General features: G+C 51.8%; 1 protein-coding gene across 9 annotated transcripts in view; it reads right to left on the reverse strand.

The window, feature by feature from the left end:
- The window catches only part of SIPA1L3 (signal induced proliferation associated 1 like 3), a 239,418-nt gene that overhangs the window by 46,217 nt on the left and 170,301 nt on the right, over window positions 1-22,900 (reverse strand). For all 9 annotated transcript variants that reach the window (XM_023245059.2, XM_023245055.2, XM_045046365.1 and 6 more), the window contains 4 exons: window positions 20,273-20,547; window positions 12,698-12,949; window positions 11,798-11,935; window positions 1,549-1,676 (listed from right to left, as the gene is read on the reverse strand). In XM_023245059.2, the coding sequence (XP_023100827.2) occupies window positions 1,549-1,676; window positions 11,798-11,935; window positions 12,698-12,949; window positions 20,273-20,547 (793 nt within the window). The remainder of the gene's footprint in view (window positions 1-1,548; window positions 1,677-11,797; window positions 11,936-12,697; window positions 12,950-20,272; window positions 20,548-22,900) is intronic.

Raw genomic sequence — 22,900 nt, forward strand, 5'->3', positions numbered from 1 at the left:
GGGTGTGTGGAGGAGAGAAGCCAGCCATGTCTGCAGGCCCCGGAGGCAGCAGAAGGGAGCGAAGTCGGGATGGCGACCTACTTGCCTGAAGCACAACTGTTTTCCCTGGTTTAAGGGAACCATAGGGCTGGGGGGCCGAGAAATTGCCCAGGCTGCTACTCCTGGGACACACAACCTCTTCCCTGTCCCACCATGCCTGAGGGAGCTGGCGACTCTGACACGGTCAGCCCCTGGAGCTGCCTGGAAATTCCCGACTATCTCTCTAAGAGGACAGCTCCATGTCTCCCCCCTCCAATGTCAATGCTCTTTTACACTTCATTCCTTTCCTTTCTTTTGAACCCACCCATTCATCGGGTAGTTCTCAGACTTCCAAGGGGGGACAAGTTTGTTATGTGAAATTCTACTTCAAATATTCCACAAAGTGTACATGCCCACAGTTAATCATACATAGGAAGATAAACAGATCAGAAGATGCTCAGTCCTATCAGGCACCAGAAAATGCAAATTAAAACCACAATGTGACACCACTATGCGTCCACCAAAGGTTGGTGAGGATACGGAGCGGCCACACCTCTCCTCTGTCACGGGAGGGAGTGTGAAATGGCTTGTCACTCTGAGCAAAGGCGTGGCAGCTTTGCATGAAGTTAAACATGTGATCTAACAATTCCACTTGCAGGCATATACCCGGCGGAAGTGTGAGCGTGTGTTCAGCACAGACCGGTATGAGAACACTCCCAACAGCACTAGTCTAAGCAGCCCCAAGCTGGAAGCCACCCAAATGTCCATCAGTGCCAGAACGGAGTAATACGTTGTGGGTCATTCGAACAATGGAGAACGACTCAGAAATTGCACTGCCTCCCACAGCCGTGTGGCTGACTCCCAATAACATGGTACTGAGCGACAGAAGCCAGACGTGCACACAAAACGCATCAAGCCAGCAGGAGTATTTCATATACATGAAATTCATAATGAGGCAAAACGAAGTCTGGCTGTGAGAAGCAGGGCAGGGGTGGCCTTTGGGGGTGCCGGCTGGGAGGGGCCTGGGGGGCTTTCGGAGGCTGGCCACGTTCAGCCTTTTACCCTAGGTGTGGGACGTGGGTGTGTTCACTTTGTGACCTGCTATCATGCTGGCCACTCATGATCCGGCTCTTTTCTCAGCATGTGCTGCACATCTAACAGTGAGAAAAGAGCACAGGAGGGTTTATGTAATGAAAAGCCTCGGAACACAATCAGTTCTGCTCCCCTGAGAGCACCACTTTTAGTCCTTCTCTGCTGTTTCCCTGGGAGGTTGACACCTCCACGTCGCACGTCTGTACACGGGCTCCTGAGTGCGTGCCATCTGCTGACGCCGCGTCTGGACAGAGGAGGATCAGGCTCACTGGTCCCTGCTGCTCTCTGGGGCGACCTCCCTAGTCTTACACGAGGCTCCAACAGCTTTCCTTTGTGTTCTATCTGTCGCTGACAGGGGGGAGGTGTGCCCCCTCGCAAATTATAGGAAGTCCCGCTGGGCAAGGTAGGCGGGGGCAGCCGGTCCCGGGGAGGCCCTACCTGGCTTCTGACGCTCCATGGTGCTCTCCTGGCTGGTCAAGCCGCCTGAGGAGGAGTCGCCGCTGGACATCCCGTCGTGGCTGAAGTGGGGATCAAAAGACAGCAGCGGGTGTGGGGCGGCCGCATACCTGCAGGGGAGCGAGAGGAAGCAAGCACAGGGTGAAGGGCTGGCGTGTCAAAAACCATCTGAGCCCAACGGCCTGCTCACTGGTGGGTTTTAAATACACTGGAGGCTCTGTGCGGAGGGGATCCTAGATGAGTAATCCCGGAAACATACTATTAGCTGAGGGTCAGGAATGAGTCTCGCCCGGGAAGCATGCCAGGGAGTGCCGGGCAATGCAGGGTCCTTCAAGGAAGGAGGGGCAGAAGCCACTTGGGTGGAGGCCCTACTGGTAGGCTCCCCAGGGGTCTTGTTTCTTGGCTGTGAAACGGGGTGAGGTGTTGCCAGCAGCTCCGCCCCCCACGCCCGTCTCGGGTTGAAGCGTTTGTAGGTACAGGAGGCCTAGAGCTGGACAGGTTGGGATTCACACCTCGCCACCACCTCTTTCTCAGCCAGGGAGAGTCACTTCCTAGCCCCGAGCTACAGTTTTCCTAAGCTGGTGATCGCAGTAGGCCTTTCCTCAAAGGACTGACTGATGTCCTGTGTGCCCAGCGCTTAGCCCGAGGCTGACACACACAGAGCTGTGAGAAGTGGCCAACAGGCCAGAACTCAGCGTACATCCCTCTGTCGGAGGAAGCGCTGCAGGAGAGAAGCTGTATGCTCAGGCTTCAGAGTGAGACAGAGCTGGGCTCAAAGCCCTGTCCCATCCCTTACTAGCTATGTGACGTTGGTCAGGCAAGTGCTCATTAGTATGAGCTGCGGTTTTCTCATCTGAAAAATGGGATGATGACATTTTCTACTTCACAGGGTAGCAGAGTGGATGAAATAACAAAAGTTATCTCGCAGACAGGGGCTCTCCCGGAGGCTGGCTCTGTATACCCACAGCGACGGCTGAGATCTAAGGGAGGAATCAGCAGAAGGCTCTCCCTATGGCCACACGTCCCAGGTGCATCAGCTCTATGTCCTGGAATGAATCCCAAGGGCGCCTCCAACATCCATTCCACCACAGATCAGAGCCAGTCATGACTGAAACCCTTCTCTCTGCCTGGGGTTGGTTCAGGGAAAGGCAGACGACACAATCTTAGCTGATATGATGTGAGAGGTTGTGAGAGTTAAGAAGCTTCTCAGAAAATACTTCTGGCCCTCCACGTGGCTGGAGGACCGTACTTCCTGGCCCCTTGAGATTGGCTAGGTGGGGTCTGGGCCTGGTCTTGTCAACAAGCTGTGAGGGAAGCGACCTGGGGACAGTGGCTGCCTCTGGCAGCCTGGGTCCCGAGAGGTCCTCTGCCAACCAGCAGTGGAGCTCTAGCGTGGGCACCAGATACACCTTTGCTGATTTAAGTCACTGACATTTTCAGGTGTTTGTTACTGAAATGGGGGAAGTGTGCAGGGGAGGGCTTCTGAGGTAAGCCTCCTGGCTCCTGAGAGCACTGACGAGGAAGGATGGCTTCTCTTCTTCACCTGGGTATTGCTGGGTCCAGACAGAACACCGTGACCCGCTGTTGACCTCAGGCTAGCAGCCTGAGGACGAGGCCAATGCTGAGCATACAAGACTTAGAAGGCGGAAGGGACTGGGCCCTTGATGACGTTGTTGAAATGCCGGATTAACCCTCCCTGGAGCCTGACCTATTTCTGAGCCTCCTTTTCTGTGCGATAATGCATTCCCACAATGTTTGGGCTAGCCAAATTTCAGTTATTTGTGGCTAGAACACCCCACTGACACAGGCCCGGCACTTTGGGAGAGTCACGGAGCCTCTGTTAATGAAGCTGACTTTGTGATTCCCCAACTTGCTTCCTTTGGAACTTGGGAGGCTGAGAAACTGGAACCCCCAACACTGAAAAGAGGAGTTAACTGACGTCTCTGGGGCCATCCTACCAGCCTAAAGCCAGGGCTGTTTCTGCAAAGCCTGACTCTAAACCCCTAGGCTTCACCACCCCCCGGGCAGCAGAGGGGGGCTCCAGGGGTGCCCTGGACTTCCCGAAAACCCACTTCCACCCACCTGCCAAGAAAATACGTATTATCCCCACCTCCCCAAACCTTGACTTCTACTACCTCCAGGGAAGGCAGACAGAGCCAAAACAAGAAAAAGCACAGCAGTATCCAATACTGACTCAGCAGCCAGCCAACTGCCTGGTAAAATGTGGCTTCACCGCAGAGGGAAACTGAGGTGTTGATGTGTTTATTCCACTTCCTCAAAACGTCTGCATCAAATCCCGAGTACTAAAAGAAAATGTCAGCGGTGGCGGGGGTCAGCCCAAGGAAAGTGGAAGGTATGAGCGGAGGCTCCCCCAGTATCTATCCTGGGCTTGTGGCTTGGGAACAGAATCCCGGCTGTACCCAGGGCTGCAACGTAACTGGTTCACAGACCACATTTCCAGGCTCTCTTGCAGGCCTGGCCAATGTGATAACAGTGGTGCACTGGACTTCCAAGAAACCTCTGCAAGTGTGCTGCGGGTGCCTCGGCCTCGTCACCTCCTTAAGGCTGAAGCTCCAGCAGCCACCTTACGATCAGTAGGCCACAGGCCAAGGATAGCAGAGAGCTGGTGAGGAGGAGCCTGGGTCTCTGACAACACTGGGGAAAGAAAGAAACTGTCTCGCCTGAGTCACTGTTTTCTCTATTATGCAGTTAAACCTGATCCTAACTGACGGACTGTCTTTAGCTGGAAGTATTTTACCATGCTTCACCACTCAGCTACTGTCCCTCCACGAAGACAACCTGTACTTTGTCCAATCACGTAATTCCCTAACAAACCCTATTATCCCAGTGTAAAATGACTGACCTATGCTGCCGTTCTTTGGGGCGTGTGTGTGTGCACGCGCGCGCGTCCCCTTTGGCGCCGTTTCAAACGTTGCCAAGTCCTGGTCAAGCTGCTTGGAAATGCGGACATGCCGGCACCTCACCATGCCTGGCTCTGGGCAAAAATCCCCAGAAGAGGAGAAGATCAGAGCTATTCTCAACCTCATCTGAGAAATGTTAGAGTCTTCTACCTTTTCTTGGAAGATGACATCACTTTAAAGATAAAGGGTTTTGGTTGTGGTGAGAAACTAACTACAGTTTCAGGCATCTTCAGGCAGGAGCTGATGTGCTGGCGGACCCCGAAGAGGCCTGATGGGGAGTGCCTTCAGGTCGGCAGGGCTGGGCTGCCGGGATGTTGGCTTTGGGTTTCCTACATGGCCATGGAAGAAAGTACCAAGACAGATGTGAACGCGGGCAAGAGTGTCTCTGGAGGGGAGGGCTCTGGCCGCTCTGCTGGTCTCCTACACGGACTGACGGAGGAATGCGTGGGTGAACTCAAGATGACCGGGTGAGGTGGGTGAGGTGGGTGGATGATGTCGTCGTTATTGGCTGCCACACCAACAACTGTCACCTTCTTTGTCTCTGCTGGTAAGGCCCAGGTTCCCCTGTGGAGCCCATCCTTCGGCCATGTGACCTGAATAAATCCTGACAAATTTAAGATAGTCAAGTGGGTCCAATGTGGCCCTGACAGGGGATGGTTCAGGGATAGGTAAGAGACCCAGCTCCTTTACTTTTTTTTTTAACATTTATTTGAGAGACAGAGACAGAGCATGAGTGGGTGAGGGGCGGAGAGACACACACACAGAATCCGAAGCAGGCTCCAGGCTCTGAGCTGTCAGCACAGAGCCCGGCATGGGGCTTGAACCCACAAACTGTGAGATCATGACCTGAGCCAAAGTCGGACGTTTCCCTGAGTCACCCAGATGCCCCAAGAGACTCAGCTCCTTTACTCTCAAAAGCAAACAGAAGCTCTTTCATTTTTTTCTGCAGGGCACTGATTTTGCTTGGGGGTCACAACAGCCACCATGGGTCACTAAAGGAGTCAGTCCCTGAGGACTTCCCTAAACCAGACCTACAGCCACCCTCCTTCTGGGCTATGTGATAATAAATCCCCTTTAGGGCCTCACGCCTTCTCAAGTTAGGTTTTCTGTCACCTGCAGTCAAATGCCTCCTCACCATTCTTTAAGGAGCTGGCAGAGAAAAACAGGAAAAAGAAAAAAGAAAAGCCATCCAGGTGGTCTGCTGAGCAAAGGTCCGGCCGCCCCCTGCAGGCTTGCTGAGCCGGCTGCACTGTGCGTCCTAATGCTCCGTGCTGAGCTTAGTGGTTTGTTCACCCTGCCAACGAGGCTGGCAAACTCCTGAGGACACAGGCAGCAATTGCCCCCGCTGCCAGGACAGGTGCTGTGCTTGGTGGTAACTGTCATAACCGTTAAGGAGCACTTACTATGTGCCAGGCACAGTTCTAAGTGCTCTGCAAGGGTTTCCTCCTTGAATATTCTCAACACTGCTCAGGGACAGACATTTTACATGTGAGCAAACTGAGGTGTGGAGAGGTGAAGTCACTTGCCCACACTCACACGGCTGATAAAGGCCATCTTACTACCTCTCAGTAAATCCAGGATGGGCACCAGACAGATTCTGTGTCTAAGGGCTGTCACAATTCTAAGAGCTTGATGAACTCGGCAAGTAGCCGGCCCACTGGAGACAGCAGGAGACATAGGGGTCACAAGCGTTCCAGGAGGTCCTGGGGAAGCTGGGCGGAGAGGAGAGGGGAAAGGAGCTGGGGCCAACACCGGTACAGCCCTGGCCTGCTCCCAGGCCTCTTACCACGGGCTGGTGACTGACTGGGAAAGACACTTCTGAGGCTTTAGGGGATGCGTCGTGCTAGCAGACCTTGCAAAGCTTGGAATCTAGATGTTGACCGAGATAAAAACCACACAAACAAACTGTTGAGAACTGGGTTTCCTGTGGAGTCCTGGGAAGAGAGGGATAGGCTGGGAAGGGCTGATGTTTAACAAAGAAGTGTTCTTTTCCCACTTGTTCATGCCAGACAGCCTGAACAGTTTCCTGGGGCAGGGACTCCAGGAGGGACTGTGTATGTTAACCTGATTTGGAGGATAAGCTCAGAGACCTTTGGCAGGACAGGTCAGTATCAGTTCTCCAGAATCACATGGGCCTGGGTTCCTGTTCCAGCTCTACCACTTCCTGCAAGAGTGACCTTGACCAAGTGGGTTCACCTCACTGAGCCTCAGTTTCCCCTCTGTAAAATGGGATAATGAAGTACCTACCTGTGGAGTCACTGGGAGTACTCACTGAGATCATGCATACAGCTCAGTGGAACCGACTAGAGAATCCAGAAATAGACCTACACAAACGTGCCCAATTGATTTCCCCTTCCAACGATTTTTTTTTTTTTTTTTTTTTTTGCTTTAAGGAGCAAGAGCAATGCAATGGAAGATGGACAGCCTTTTCCAGAAGTGGTGCTGAAGCAGAATGGACGTCAGGAGGCAAAAAAAAAAAAAAAAAAAAAAAAAAAAAAAAAAAAAGAATGTCAACTTAAACCTCTCACCTTATGCAAAAACGAAGTCAAAATGGATCATGGACATACATGTGAAAAACCAGAAAAAATGAGAAAATGTTCAGGACCCAGATTGAGGCAAAGAGTTCTTAGACTTTACAACAAAACCATGAACCATAAAGAGCAAAAAAATGTAACTGGGACCTTGTCGAAATTGAGACCTTTTGTTTTGTGACAGATCCTTGTTAAGAAGACGAGAGGATGGGGGCACCTGGGTGGCTCAGTCAGTTGAGGGTCCAATTTCAGCTCAGGTCATGATCTCAAGGTTTATGAGGTTGAGCCCCACATCGGGACTCGCTGCTGTCAGCCTGGCAGCACAGAGCCCGCTTGGGATTCTCTGTCCTCTTCTCACTGCCCGTCCCCCACCTGCTCTCTCCCCCAAATAAATATTAAAAAAAAGAAAAAAAGACAAAAGGAGAAATTAAAGATTGGGAGAAAAGATTTGCAAATCACACAGCTGACACAGGACTCATGTCCGGTACATACAAAGAACTCTCCAAAGCTGAAGATGCTGCATCCGATTAGAAAACGGGCAAAAGGACCTGCATGGACACTTTCCTAAAAAGGTATACAGTTGGCAAATAAATAAGCACATGAAAAGACGTCACCAGCCATTACAGAGACGCAAATTTAGACCACGATGACGTCTCCTCACGCACCCAGCAGAAGAGCTACAATGAAAACCAGTGGCGACAGCCAATGGTGGTGAAGATGTGGAGAAGCCTGATCATTCACACACTGCCGGCGGGAATGGAAAATGGTATGCGCGCTCTGGAAAACAGTTTGGCAGCTCCTTTTAAACTAAAAATGGGCTTACCACACAGCAAGCGATTGTATTCCCTGCCCCGCCCCCCCCAACACTTCTCTACGTGTGCTGCAGAACAGTCAGCACACACATTCACTGAAGTAACACTCTTCTCCATTTGCTGAGCAAGTAGCACTCTAGAAGCATCTCTCCCGCCCCCCCAAGCCTTGCTGAGGTATAACTGACAAATATAACTCATATATTTAAAGTGTACAGCGTGATGATTTGATATACGTACGCACTGTGAAATGATTGCCACAATCAAGCTAATTAGCACATCTCTCACCTCACGTAGTTGCCTTTTTTGGGGGTGAGAACGCCCAAGATCTACTCTCTTAGCGGATTTCAAGTGCACAATGCAGAATTATTAACTATAGGCACCGTGCCTGGACGTACATTAGATCCTCTGAACGTACTCACCTTACAACCAAAACCTGGTACCCCCTGACCAAAATATCCCTATTTCCCCCACCCCAGCCAGCCACCAATCTACCCTCTCTTTTCTATGAGTTTGGGACTTTTTTTTTTTAAAGCCCAATTGACCTACTCTCTCTCTCTTTATTCTTTTTTAATTTTACTTATTTTTTCTTAGGGAGACAGAGACAGAGACAGAGACACAGAGAGAGAGCACAAGCGGGGGAGAGAGGCAGAAGGAGAGAGAATCTCAAGTTGCTCTATGCTCAGTGCACAGCCCTACCCTGGGATCATGACCTGAGCCGAAATCGAGTTAGATGCTTAACTGACTGAGCTACTCTGGCGTCCTAAGTTTGACTTTCTTTTAAAATTTTTTTTTTAATGTTTATTTATTTTTGAGACAGAGAGAGACAGAGCATGAACAGGGGAGGGTCAGAGAGAGAGGGAGACACAGAATCCGAAACAGGCTCCAGGCTCTGAGCAGTCAGCACAGAGCCCGACGCGGGGCTCGAACTCATGGACAGTGAGATCGTGACCTGAGCCGAACTTGGACGCTTAACCGACTGAGCCACCCAGGCGCCCCCTAAGTTTGACTTTTTTGATTCCGCATATAAGTGATACCATACAGTATTTGTCTTTTTCTGTCTTATTTATTTCACTTAGTGTAAAAACCCCCAGGTTCAGCCATGTGGTCACAAATGGCAGGACTTCCTCTCTTTATGGCTACATAATATTCCGTTGTGTATATGCACTGTGTTTCTTTTATCCATTCATCTGTCAACAGATACTTAGATTGTTTCCATATCTTGGCAAGCAATTGTATTCCTGGGCATTTATCCCAGGAAAATAAAAATTTGTTTTCATGCGTGTTCAGAGTATGAATGTTTGTAACAGCCCAAGCCCAGAAACAACCCAAATATTCTTTGATGGGAGAATGGTTGGTTAAACAAACTACGGAATACAGCTCAGCTATGAGGAACTGACTATCGATACAACAGCTTGAATGAACCTCATGGAAATTATGCTGGGTGAAAAAGAATCTCAAAAGGATATATACTATATGATTCCTTTTATAGAACATTCATAAAATAGCAGTAAACAGAGACACAGAACAGATTAATGGTTGCCAAATGGTGGAGGGGTGGGTGTGGCTATAAGGGGGTAGCAGGAGGGAGCTTTGTGGTGATGGTACAGCTGAGTGTGTACATTGTAGTGGTGGTTATGCAATACCACACACGTGACAAAACTGCACAGAGCCACACACCCTCGCCACACACACATGCACACGTATGGCTGGCGAATTCTGAATAAACTCCATGGGTTGTACCAACGTCAATGCCTTGCTTTGATACTATATGGCGGAGGCTGGGTGAAGGGTTCGTGGAGCTCCCTGTGCATTTCTTTGCAACTTCCTGTGAATCTATACTTATTTCAAAAAGTTCAAAAATAACAATAAAGGGGAGGCACCTCAAGACTCTGAAAAACAATGCTCCCTGGACTTACCAGTAACATCATTCCTACCATCTCCGTTCTTGCCCAATCACTTTGTACCAACTGCCATTTCTAGCCTCTAGCCTCGGCTACTGCTGCTGCCCAGGCGTCCCCATGGTCCCCCCACACCAGATTCCCCTTCATTCCTACTGTATTCCACACCATTGTGCTTACTCACATCTGTGGCCTTTCCTCTGCCTAGAATGACTTCCTCCCTCTTCTCTGGGGCAAACTCCTAGTGATCTCTCAGAGCCCTGTTCAAATGTCACCTCCTCCAGGCAGCCAGCCTTGACCTCTGGGACTGGGCTGTGCTCCCTCTTCCAAGACTTGAGACTCTCAGAGTGTTTGTCAGGGTGCACATTTGTTTCTAGGGCGCGCTCTCCCCCACGGCCAGCACCAGTGACCACAGGAACCCACAGATAAGTGAGGAGCTCAAATAGTGCTCTATGCACCTGGCACACAGCAGGTGTGAGACCCTCTGCTGAATGAAAGCTCAATGGTGGCGGCCAGAAAACAGAAGAGGAAGTATGTTTTACCCAATCTTACGGCAGAGGCTTAGAATCCAACAATGGTTTAGTTCAGTGGCTCTCAGAGTGTGTTCCCTGGACTGGCAGCATCGATCCTGTATGTTCTACGCTCCAGACCTAGCACGTTGGAGCCTCAGGGGTGAGGCCGAGGAAATGTTTGTTTCAAGGCCTCTTTCTGGGTGATCCTGAGGCATGATGAAGATCGAGACCTATTGGCTGAGTGGACAGATCCCTGCTCTTGCGGTGGGGGGTCTTATCTAAACAAACTCACGCACTCACCCCACCCAAGGATTTACCACGTGCCAGTCCCTGTGCTGTGTGACGGTCACGTACAGACAAACCGGGAAGGTCTTAGATCTTGAAGATATGTGTGCGCACACACGTTCTCTTAATTGCGCTAACAGAATGGAGGGAGAATGCTCAAGCCCACGGTCAGGAAACACACAGGGAACTGAGGGCAGAGTGGCAGCACCTAGTGCTGGGGGAGGTTCAGGGAAGGCTTCCCAGAGGAGGAGCATCAGTGCTCAAGCTGGCAGGATGGGGGAGTGTGGGGTGAAGAGTGTGAAGAATCTGTAGGAGAGGGAGGAACACGGAGGAGGGCTCTGAAATTCAGACAGCCTACTCAGGAAAGTGCAAGTGGCCAAGGAGGGTGATATGTGGCACTGCACAACGCTGGAGAGGCGGGTGGGGCCTGGTGGCCACGGGGAGGAGCTAAGGCTATGTCCTGAGGGCCGTGGGACACGTGGGAGGGTTTGAAGCAGGGGACAGGCATGGTCTGATATGGAAAGATCTCGTGGCTGCTGAGTGGAGGGTGGACCACAGGAGGTGGGACGGAGGGCTGGGGGCTCAGGGAGGTGGCCAGGGTGGGGCACTGGGGAGAGGAGGAGGGTGTGGGGGGCCGAGCTGCTCAGGAGGCTGAATGGATGGACCGCAGTAGTGGGGAGGAAGAAGGGAGACACCCAGGATGAAGCCCATGGCTCTGGCCTGAGGACACAGGAATATGGCGGCTGCCCCTGAGATGGAGATCCTGGAGGAAGGAGGGCACAGGGCACCAGGGCTGAGGGCAGCTGGACAGCCTGGGCATGAGGGAACCATGGAGGAGTTGAGAGGAGTTGAGAGGATCCCTCAGGCTGTCAGACTGGAGACGGGTCCAAGGGGACAGGACTGAAGTCTAAAAGGCCAGGAAAACTGGGTAATGCTGGTGGACTGGTCCTGGAGAGGAGGAGCTGGAGAGGTCGTTGAATGGCCAAGCTAAAAGGCAGATGGTCTTGCTTAAACAAGGGATACACGTATTAAGAAGATGGCAACTGAAATTCTGCTACAAGGACAGCCAACAGTGAGTCTTGCCCAGGACAGCTTGGCCCAAAATCTGAAAGGACATAGCCAATCCTCCTGGAGGTCCTCCGATGACCTTCAGGGATCCAGAAACCCCAGAAAATGGCAAATGAACTTGTAGAGTGCGTGCATTTCCTGGGGAAGAAGGATCCCCAGCTTTCATCAGACTCCTTAATTTGGAAAGAGTGAAGAGACTCTGACCTTTCTGGAGATGGCTTGTATCTCGCGTAGGTGGCCGAGCCGGGGGTGGAGAAGCTCCCAGAAGGCTGTCGGTAGGGAGGGACTTTGTCGGCCCCTGCTGGTGATGCTGTGTAAGGGGTTTCTGGGAAGCTGACAGGCCTGGAACAAAAACAGGAGGAAGGAGGTAGGGGTGAGTGAGAATACTCCTGCTCTCAGAGGAGGGAAGCTAGACCTTTCCCTCAGGTCCAACCACGTCCCATCGGCTTCATCTGCCACCCTCCCATCAGGATGGAGGGACGGCCGCTGAACCATCCCTGAGGGTGGTGGGAGACCAGGATACCCCCGCCTTCCCTCTCCCACTACAGATGCAGTGGTCAGCTTCCACAGCCCTGACCGGGGCCTGACAGGCTGCGGAAGCAAGATGCCCCTCTGCAAGCTGGATTCCTTCACTTCTTGGAAAATTTTCTTTATTTTTAAATAAACACTACATTCGAAATAATTTATCTGCAAGGTATCCACCATCATAATAAAACCCAACTCCTAAAGCTACCACCCAACCCAAGAACTAGAATGCACCAACACAGGCCCGCTTTCCACTTCCCTGCCTCCCCCAGGAAGCAATCACTACCCTGAATTTCGTGCTTCTCAGTCCCTTGATCTTTTAAAAAATATATAGTTTTAATCATACATGGTCTGATGGATATCCAGCCTCCGACATGGAGCTCCCCAGCACCGGGCCCTCACACAAGAGGCTCATAACGAAAATTTAAGGGAAGGGAGGGAGGGAGGCAGAAGGAGGAGAAGGAGAGAAAGACTGAGGGGAGAAGGAGACTGGAAAAAAGGGGTAGGAGAGAGAAAAGGGCAAAGCACAGAGGAGCTAGACGGGAGGGAGACAGGGTGGCGCCCCTCTTTAGCCCTTACCTCTTGCTGTGCAGGGGCTGGGGCTCCCGGAAGGGGACCATGGGGGTCTGCTTCGGGGGCCGGCTCAGGGATTGGGCATGGCCGGGGGTGCTGGGGCTGGCCCACTTGGAGGCGGGTAGAGAGTTGTGGGAGGCGGGCCCGCTCCACTGCCAGGGAGCGTTGCTGCGGTAGGGGGGCCGGCCCCCGGGGGTCATGCTCTCTGGCTCCGTCTTCGGCTCCGAGGTATTCATGTCATAGGTCTCCAGCCAGCCCCTGGGAAGAAAAACACGGTTACTCCGAAGGGCCCCAGCCCACCAGCACGCTTGCCTGTTGCCCAGGAGAGGCTGCCGTCTCGTCACACTGGGCTGGGTTTCCTGGCCAAATCTGAACCATGAAGGCCTGTTTTAAAGGCCGAGGAGATACCGTTTAAATTGATCTGAAACTTAGCAGCCCGGAGAAGTCAGGACAGGGCCCAACACCCAGGCTCTGACCGCTTGGCCCTCTCTTCCTCATCTCCTCTCCTCACTCTCTCTTTGCCTTCCTTCCTCACCCTTCTCCCTCACCCAGGCCTCAAGTGGGCCAGTGTCCTCCATGGAATGGCTCAGCACCCACCCCCTTCCCCCACAGCAGTCCTCGGGGCCAGAAAGGCGGATGCCCTCAGAATCAAAGGATAGTATCTGCCTTGTTCCAAAGAAGCTCAAAGGCAGCTGGAAGAGGAGCAGGTGACCTACTTTGCAGGGTGATTGAAAAAAAAAAAGCCACGAAATCCAGAACCTTGAAATAGATGCAGAACGGCCTGTGACTCCCCCCAGACCAGGCTGGCATGCAAACCGCGGTGCTCCTGGCTCGAGGCGGGGAGATCCGCAGGCTGGGCTGGCATTCTCCACCGCTGCTGCAGTGCGGCACAGGAGGGGGCTCTGAGCCCAAGGAGGGGGCTGCGCTCGCGAAATCCACCTCCCAACAGCTGTGGGAGCTGAGCCTGGAGGAGCCCGGAAGCTCTCGTGCCCTCATCGAGCTGATCCTCTGTGGCTCTCCTGAGTCCTCTAGAGGGAACTTTCAGGGCTGGCAAAAGATCTGGTGGATTTGGTGGCTGGGGGCTCAGGACGTGGCTGCTAGGGAGTCTTCAAAAGGTGACCCGAGCAGGTGCTCTGGCACCTGGGCCCGGCACGCCGTGTTCTTTAGGAACATTAGCTCCTGTAGGATGGCAGACACCAATGCCTCACCAGGCATCACGTGAGGAATGACAGCAATACAAATGTTCAGCAGAACCCGGAGAAATGCCAGGCCCGGGTGGAGGCGGATGAGGGTACCATCACGGTGCTGCGGCGCACACAGCTGCTCTGGCCGTCCCAGCTTTCACACCTCGTCGCCTGAGAGCACGTCTGCGTGCACTTCTCGGCTCCGGGTATGAGAATGTCACCCGGGCCTGGCCAATCAGAAACTCCTCTCCCTCTGGACACCACGACTGGCACAGGACTGTCATGTGCCTTACGCGGAGACAGCATCAACTCTGGAATGGTTTTTGGAACTCCTGGGGGAAAGATCTAGTTCACGGGGGCTGCTGCACTGGGGAGTCCTAAGCTGAAGGTGTGAAGAAGGGTGGGTCATCTTTGTTCCCATCAAGTGGGAGATGGCCTGAGAATGACAGTGACAGAAAAGGAGATAGGTGATGAAGATTCCTGGTGAGGGCGTCTGAGTCCCTGCGTCTGGCCCCATCTAGATCTTGCTCTGTCTCCTGGTTTGTCAGGTACAGAAGCCAGTAAAGGCTCTGTTCTGCTTCACAAAGTCTGAGTTGGTTCTGTTGTTGGGAACCAGAATCCTGATCACTGCACCGCACTTTAGAGAGAAGTTAAGTAACCTGTTCGAGGTCACGCTGCCAGTAAGAGGTGGAAATTGGATTTAAATACAGTTAAGTTGATTCCAAAGGCCACAACTTTAACGCCGATGCACAATGGCCCACTGAAGAGTGGTGTGGGAACCAATGAGTGGATTTCTTGGGTCCGTGACTTCTCTCCCAGTTACTGACAGCCTGGCCTTTGGCGAGGAGTCCTTGGGCATGATCTCAGAGAGGGAAACATTATCCAATAATCTTGAAGGCAGCACAGGGCGGTGGGGAGCCAGGGATTCTGGGACAGATGGCCAGTTCAGATCCCAGCCCTGCCACTTACAGCTTGCGTGGCCTTGGGCGAACGATCTCCTTCTCAGAACCTCAGTTTCCTCATCTGTAAGATGCTGGTGGCTGCAAGCATTCTAGAACATTAGGAGAAAGTCTGGCATGTGCCACATGCCTAATAAACAGGATTTGATGCTGTTGCTTCTCCAGCCGATTCTGTGGCCAATCTGTCTGCTGTTCCCACAGGCTCAGAGGTGAGTGTCCTTTCCATCTTCTCAAGTCCAACCACACCTCCCTGGGGGCTCTGGAACAAATTGTTCCCCACCAGTCTGAGAACTACCAGCACCTAAACCACCCTGAGAACTCAGCAGAGGAATGCAGATACCTGGGTCTCATCTCTGCTCACCTGAATCAGAATCTTCCTTGAGGTAGGGCCCAGGGATTTGCATTTTACCAAGTTGCCAAAGAGGATTTTGACACATGGAAAAGTTTGAGAAACCCACTTCGTTGATTTGGTTTTTGAATTGTATTTTTTAAGGTTATTTATTTATTTTGAGAGAGAGAGAGAGAGAGAGAGAGAGAGAGAGCATGCTTGTGCAGGCAGAGAAGGGGCAGACGGGGCAGAGAGAGAAGCCCAAGCAGGCTCTGTGCTGTCAAAGTGAAGCCTGACCTGGGGCTCGATCTCATGAACTGTGAGATCATGACCTAAGCTGAAACCAAGAGCTGGACACTCAACTGACTGAGCCACCCAGGCGCCCCTACTTATTGAACTGCTTTTAAAGATTAAAGTGAGATAAAATGCCATTTCCTGTCCCTTATCCCTGTTCCCCAGTTTCACCCACCAGAAGCAACCACAGCTTCCAGCTTCTTGTCTGTTCTTTCGGAAATATTCTGCGCAGGTATATCTATGCAGAGAGATCCTATGCAAACAGTATTTAAAATAGAAATTGGGGCGCCTGGGTGGCTCAGTCGGTTGAGCGTCCAACTTCAGCTCAGGTCATGATCTCACGGTCCGTGAGTTCGAGCCCCGCGTTGGGCTCTGTGCTGACAGCTCGGAGCCCGGAGCCTGTTTAAGGTTCTGTGTCTCCCTCTCTCTCTGACCCTCCCCTGCTCATGCTCTGTCTCTCTCTGTTTCAAAAATAAATAAACATTAAAAATTTTTTTTAAATAAATAAATAAAATAGAAATAAAAAGAATAGCACACTTAACTCCAAATATCATCCTGCTCCCCCCTCTCTCCTTGCCCCCCAATTACTATTTCTTACCAGGCCCTCTCAGCACAAACAAATTCACTTTTTTTCTTTTTAAACAATCAAATACTATTGCATCACACGGATGCCCTAGGATTTACTTAGCTGGTCCTCTATGGTTAGATATTTAGGTTGCTTCTAGTCTTGTGCTTGACCAAGAGTGTTGCACTAAACACCGTGTTCCAACCTCAGCCACATGCAGGAGGCATCTGAGAGAGGACCGCCCCCAGGCTCACAGACCTCTGTCCTCACTGCTTCCTTGTCCTCAATTCCCAACAGCCTAGTTGCTGGAGGCCACGGGGACTCCTTTCTTACCTCTCTTACTTACTTACTTGTGTGGTTTCAATTTTCCTTCTCAGGGAGGAGTTTCTAACCCCCCTGACTGGAGCTCCTGAGTCTAACTAAAGGGGATAAAAGCATCCCAGATTGCCTTCCCCATCAGGAAGTGACAGAGAAAAGTGAGATGAGAACATCCCTCCTGAGCCTGTGCAAGCGCCCAAGATCAACATGACCATCTCATTAGGCTGTGGGACGTTCTCACAGCTACCCGGCCCGGCTCAGCTGTGGCCAGTGGTGCTGGGATCACTCAAGAACTCGTCCTGTGGCCTGGGAGTGTGTGGATGACCCACTCTACCCTATTCAGTGTCTGAAGAGCATGGGGTCCAGATGCGCACCATGCTGAGCCTGGCTGGTGGCAGGGACAGCACCTCTGCCCATCCCTGTGCGTCTCCCCTCAGAGCTTATCTCGCCATTTGAGCCAGAAGAGGCCAGGGCTGCAGCAAGAGGCTGGAGAGACCCCCGAGTTGGGATTATCAGCTCTGCAAATGAGGTCAGCCAGACACCTCTGCATTTGAAGAACAACAAAAACCACACAAGTCTCGGCCCACACCTGCCCTTGCAAACAGGAGATTCTGTTTCTGTGGCTGCCTTATAAAGGCGGCAGGCTGACAGCTCTCCTAATGAGGGCAGGGAGCGGGGCTCATCTGTCTGGTCATGCCCTCCCTGGCCTGGTCTCCCCAAAGCCTCCCCAAAGCTGGAGAAGGAACTTGCAGACTTTCACTTTTGCTTCAGTTGGCCCCTACCTGCAGGTCCAGGGAGTCTGTGTGGCCTCTCGCGCACCTCCAGTTTTGGAGTCGTCCGGCAGGCGGGCTGGCTTACCGTGTGCACACGTGTGGGCATGGGTGTGGGTGCGAAGCAAGGTAGGGGGGGGAGGCGGGGGGGGGGAGTCTGCTGGGGAGCTCGCCTGCGGACTTACTTTGGCTCGACTTGCCCCTGCAGAGCCCGGCGCGGGTGTGGCCGGGCCAAGGCGCCACAAGAGGGCTGAGAGAAGGGGACGGCTGGGGTTAGACTGGAGTCCCAAGGCCGGGAGACTGGGGAGGTGGGAGAGGGGAGGCCAAGCCCTTGGCTGAAGGATTTCGCCGTGCCCAGAACTGCCCCCTACCAAGGTCAGAGCAAGCGAGAAGGGGCGGATGGAGCCACCACCCCTGGGCATGCGCACAGCGTTCTGAGGCGGTAGAACACGGCGGGGCGGGACACCTGGATTGAGGTTTGTCGGCCACTTAGTAGCTGTACAACCCTGCGCAAGTGACGGGTCCACTCTGGGACTCAGCTTGCTTGTCTGTAAAGTGAGGATGACGCCAGCCCTCCCTGTGAGGTCACATGTATGTAGCCATCAGGGTCCCCTCATCTCACCTCCCCTTTGGCTCGCTCTGCTCCTGACCCCCTTTCTGGTCTGTCAACAAGCCGAGGGCCTTTGTCCTCACTTTTGTAATGGCCACTCCCCCCTGCAAGGCCTTTCTTCTGGCTCCATCTCACCTTCAGGCCTTCCCTGACCACCCTGTCCAAAGTCAGGCAGCGCTCTTTACTTCCTCACACCCAGTATCTCCCAGCTGGTGTCTCTAGAGCACCTCCTACAGGCCAAGGGCTGTTCTCTGTGCTTTACAAAGCTTTTCTCCAACTTCCCAACTGCCTTTGGGGAAAGGACCTATTACTGTCCTCATTTTACAAATGAAGAAACCGAGGCACAGGGTAAGAGGCCACTAGCCTAGGGCCACAGTTACTACGGGGCAGAGCTAAGATTCAAACCTCGGTAATCTCACCGTAGAGCCTGCCTTCCCCACTATGCTCAACTGCCTCCCCCTCTGCTGTGTGAAATCATCCTATTTGCTTACTTGTTTGTTGTCTGCCTGCCCTGATCCATTCGGTAGCTCTATGAGGGCCAAGGCCTTGACTGTCTCCTGTGCAACTGTGTTTCCAGCACTTGGAAGGTAGTGATTTTCTCTCTCTCTCTCTTTCTGTCTCCGGTCACCTCTGGAGGTTGCTAGGGTACCAACTCATTATTCTGAAAGCTGCATTTACCTTGCCTTTTCCATATAATAAATTACACCTCAGAGTAACCAAATAGTTACGGAAGGAACATTCTTTTTAGAAAAATTTCAGTCAATAAATGAAGGAGGAATGATGGAATTGAGAACACCACTCGCTACCATGTGATGCATGACAAAATAACTGATCTAGGCAATCATGTCGAAGAGCTGCTGAGGGGGACAATGCATGATGACGGGTCAGCTGCTACCATCTGAACCCTCCGACCGCCCTTAGGGTCACTCACGGAGGGCCAACCAGACACGTGGTGCCTCTTGACAGACACACACCTAGGAAGTGGTGTTACCAAAAGAAATTTAACCACAATTGGATCGAGCTTCTACATCAAACTCCAGTTTACAGGAAATTCATGTGCTAGAGAAACAGGGTAAAGGACATCAGAGGGATGCAAGCAGCTAAATCCAGGAAGTGAGAAACTCTGAAGGACAAGTAACCTGGCCTCTTCCCAAACTAAACTGCAAGGGGAATAGAAAAGGGGAAGGAGAAGCTTACAGGTCAAGAGAGCCTACAGACACCCATCAACCACATACAACAGGAGGAGCCTGATTAACAAAACAACTCTTCTAAAAACATTTTTCTTTTTTTAATTTTAGGGGGAGAGTGGCAGACAGAGAGGGAGAGAGAGTATCTTAAGAAGGCTCTGTGCTGAGCCCCACACGGGGACTGTGAGATCATGACCTGAGCCGAAATCAAGAGTCAGATTCTTAACTGACTGAGCCAGCCAGGTGCCCCAACAAAACAATTATTTTTAAAAAAGATCTCTCTGATACAACAGAAAGGTAAACGCAGATGGGTAATTGATACTGACTTACTGTTAAAATTTTTAAGCATCATCATAATTTTTTAGAGGTGCTTATTGAGTAGAGATACATTCTACACATTGGGATGGATTCAAATGATACGAGATAGGGGTTCAAATAATCCAAGATAGGGAGGTACAGAGATTGAAAAAAAAGAAAACCCAAAACTGGCCACATGTTGCTTAGTGTTGAAACGGGGCTCAGTACACTTTTAATATGTTTGAAGTGTTCCAGTAAAAAAAAACCCAAACAAACTCTCCGCTGTCTTCCCACTTTCCATGGAGTAAAACCTGAGCCTGTCACTGTGTCTATAAGCTCCCCCAAAGGTTGCCCCCACCTCTCACCCCTGTTCCAGCCACACTGGTCTCTCCGTGCTGCACGGACAGATGTGTCACACACACTCACACTCACACTTTGGAGCCTCTGTCCACACTCCGTCTGGGACCCCCTGGCCCAGAGAAGACCACAAGGCTGCCTCCACCCAGGAGCCCTCCCTGATAATGTAAGCAGTTCTCCCACCATGGGGCAGGCCCTTTATTTACTCTGCTTTAGTTTTCTTCTTAAGCCTTATTACTGCCTGGTTCTGCATTATATCTATTTAATTACTGCCTGTCCCTCCCTCTAGAACACAAACTTCTAGGGAACAGGCGCTCTGTCTCGTCACTGCTGTATCCCCAGCTTCGAATGGAGCTTGCACATACTCGGGGCGCAATAAATATGTGTTGAAGGAGAGAATCCAGTACAGTGTGGCCTCGGGGCAAGCTACTTTTCACGCTGTGTGCATCATCTACAAAATGGAACTGATGAGAGTGCCCACCTCGTGGGGCTGTTACAGACATTAAATGGGACAGTACGCATTTGCAGAGCTTCAACCGTAACTGGCACGCAGTATGTGCTCGATAGTTGCGGACTCTCACCTGGTTGCCGTCGTGGCTCTTCCTCCTGAGAAAGGCCCTCGAGTGACAGCACTGGGGCGGGGGCACACGCGGGCTCTCTGGAAGCTGCCAACCCCCACCTGGCTCCCACCTTACAGGGCAGATGCCCTTACCTCCGGGGCGTGCCGTCGTCGAAAGGCGGGATGATGACCACCTTGACAGTGACAGAGGTGCGCAGGAGGTCGATCATCTGATCGTGGGTCAGTGTGACCACGGCCACCTTGCAGATCTCCACCAGTCGGCTACCTTGCCGGAGGCCGGCCTGCCAGGCAAACCCGTAGTCCTCCACCTCGGCCACTGTCCCATCATACTTCACGTGGAAGCCCAGCTGCCCGAGCCCGTTCCGCCGCAGGGTCATGTCCACCGTCTCCCAGCCGTTGGTCATGACCTGTAGGCGACAGGTAGGATCTCGCCTCAGAAGCTGTTTGGGGGCCAGCTCTGGACGATCCCTGTACAGATTTCCCCGCTTTGGGGCCAAAGACCCTGCTGACTCCCATCTCTCCCAGGTGATGCCAGGGTATAGGAGCACAAACACCTACCTAGTCTCAGCCTGGACCCCTGACTTCTGAAGACGAAACGTGGATATGCAACTATATGGCTTATTAGCTTGCAGAGATGGTGGCAGTCAGGAGCCAGCCATGTATTCCAAAGGCCCCTGGCCTCCCTCCTTCCCAGCTATAGCAGGATTATACTTCTTGGCCCCTTGGGGTGGGTGGGCTCTGGGACTTGTTTTGGTCACAACTTGAGCTGTGAGTGGAACTGTCATGTCATTTAGGTTGGGGCATTTACTTGCTAGAGTGAGACCCGCCCCCCATAGGCCTTTCCCCTCTACCACAGCTACCAGGTATATTCCAGATAATGGCTGTTTGGTCAGCTAGAGTTCCAGAGTTAGAACAATGTGGAGCAGAGACCTCTGGTGAACCCAAGATGGACATGTAGTGTGAGCAACAGACAAACCTTTGTTGTTCTTTTTTTTAATATATGAAATTTATTGTCAAATTGGTTTCCATACAACACCCAGTGCTCATCCCAAAACATGCCCTCTTCAATGCCCATCACCTACCCTCCCCTCCCTCCCAAACCTTTGTTGTTCTAAGCCACTATTTTATCCTGACACAGTGACTCTGAACAAAGTACGCCGGAGGAGCAACCAACCAGAGATCCTGGGATCTTTTCTGGGTGGGGGCTCGCGCCATATTCTTTACTTCCTCATTCTCAGAGGCACAAACCCCTTCCCAATCTCCTCCTCAGACCGTCCTCCAGCCTGGACCTGACCAGACCACACAAGGCCTTGCTTCATCCACGTGTGGTTTTTGCCATGATATTGTATACTGTAAACAGGAGGACCCGCGGAAGAGGACCTCAGCCCTTCAGCATGTCCTTAGGGATTCTCTCCTCTTCTTGGGAGAAAAGAACCTAACAAGCCACGGCTACGGCTATTAAACAAGTCACATCGAGATCTGTCTGCCCTCTCCTAAAACTGCATTAAGGAAAGAGAACGTGTAATAGTTCAAATTGCCTGTGAGAAGCCATTCCCTGGCTAGAAGTTATGGTATTTGAATGTACTTGTTACAACAGTGGCTTTCACACTTTTTCTGGCCACTACGCACATTAAGCAGGTTGTATGTCACAAACCAGTCTATGCATTCACACGTGCATTAACCCACAAATATTCCTTGCAATCCAAATCGATCACATTCCTGAGTGTAGGTAGCAGGAAATGAAGAGTGTGGACGGGAAAGGACTCACCTGAAGACATAACCACATTTGACGCAGATGGGGAGAATTTGGAAAGTGGGGGACAAATGTAGCACTGGGGCAACACCTCACACAGGACTACTTATCCTTACTTACTGGGACGGACTGCAATACTCTGTCTTCTTTCCTATCCTGTCCTCAAAAATTCTTGATTGAGACCCAGTAATTGATTTCACAGTCCAACTTGTTCATGTGACAAGAATTATTGTTCCTTCTTTATGTGTGACAATGACAAGACAGTTGTTTTTGGGGGGTCTGTGCGTTTTCAGGATAAATGCTGAAATGTGTACAGATGATATGATAGGATGTCTAGGATTTGTTTTGAAATAATCAGGTGGAAGGGAAGGGAGGGAAGGAAGAAACAAGACTGGCCACGGGCTGGCTGATAATCGCGGAAAACTGGTGAAGGCCCAGGAGTTCGCTAGGTGAGTCTCTTTACTTTGGTGTATGTTCGACATTTTCCATAGTTAAAAAGTTTAAAAAACCGGTTGCAGAGGAAAGCCTGGTGTTCAGTGCATCAGAAGAGAAAGTTGTGACTGACTTCATCCTAGCCCGTGACTTCTGCTTGGGGAGTCAAAATTCTTCTCCTTGAAGCAGTCACCCTTGTGTCCACAGAATCTGGTTGTGGGTTACAGAGAAACGTCTGGTGTGCCTGTGCCCCTGACCAATTAGGCCACACCAGCCCAGGAGGGGGTGGGGAGGGCCTGACCTTCCTCAGAGGCTTCAGCGAGGCTGCTGACTGCCGTCCATTCTCCACTCCTCCCTTCCTCCTTTCAGTACCAAGACCTCCCACGGCAAAACAGATCTGGATGGGCGCACAGCCACCCGGCTGAGGCCCCCCATGTCTCAGCTTCTCTCGCAGCTAGGTATGGACATATGACTTGGTTTTGGCCAACAGGACAGGAGTGGAAGTGATGGAATTTCTAGGTTGTGCTCTTCAAAATAAAATTGCTTGCCCTCCACACTCACGCCTTCTGCCTCCC

This window comes from Felis catus, chromosome E2 (genome assembly GCF_018350175.1).
Source record: "Felis catus isolate Fca126 chromosome E2, F.catus_Fca126_mat1.0, whole genome shotgun sequence".
Taxonomy (NCBI): domain Eukaryota; kingdom Metazoa; phylum Chordata; class Mammalia; order Carnivora; family Felidae; genus Felis; species Felis catus.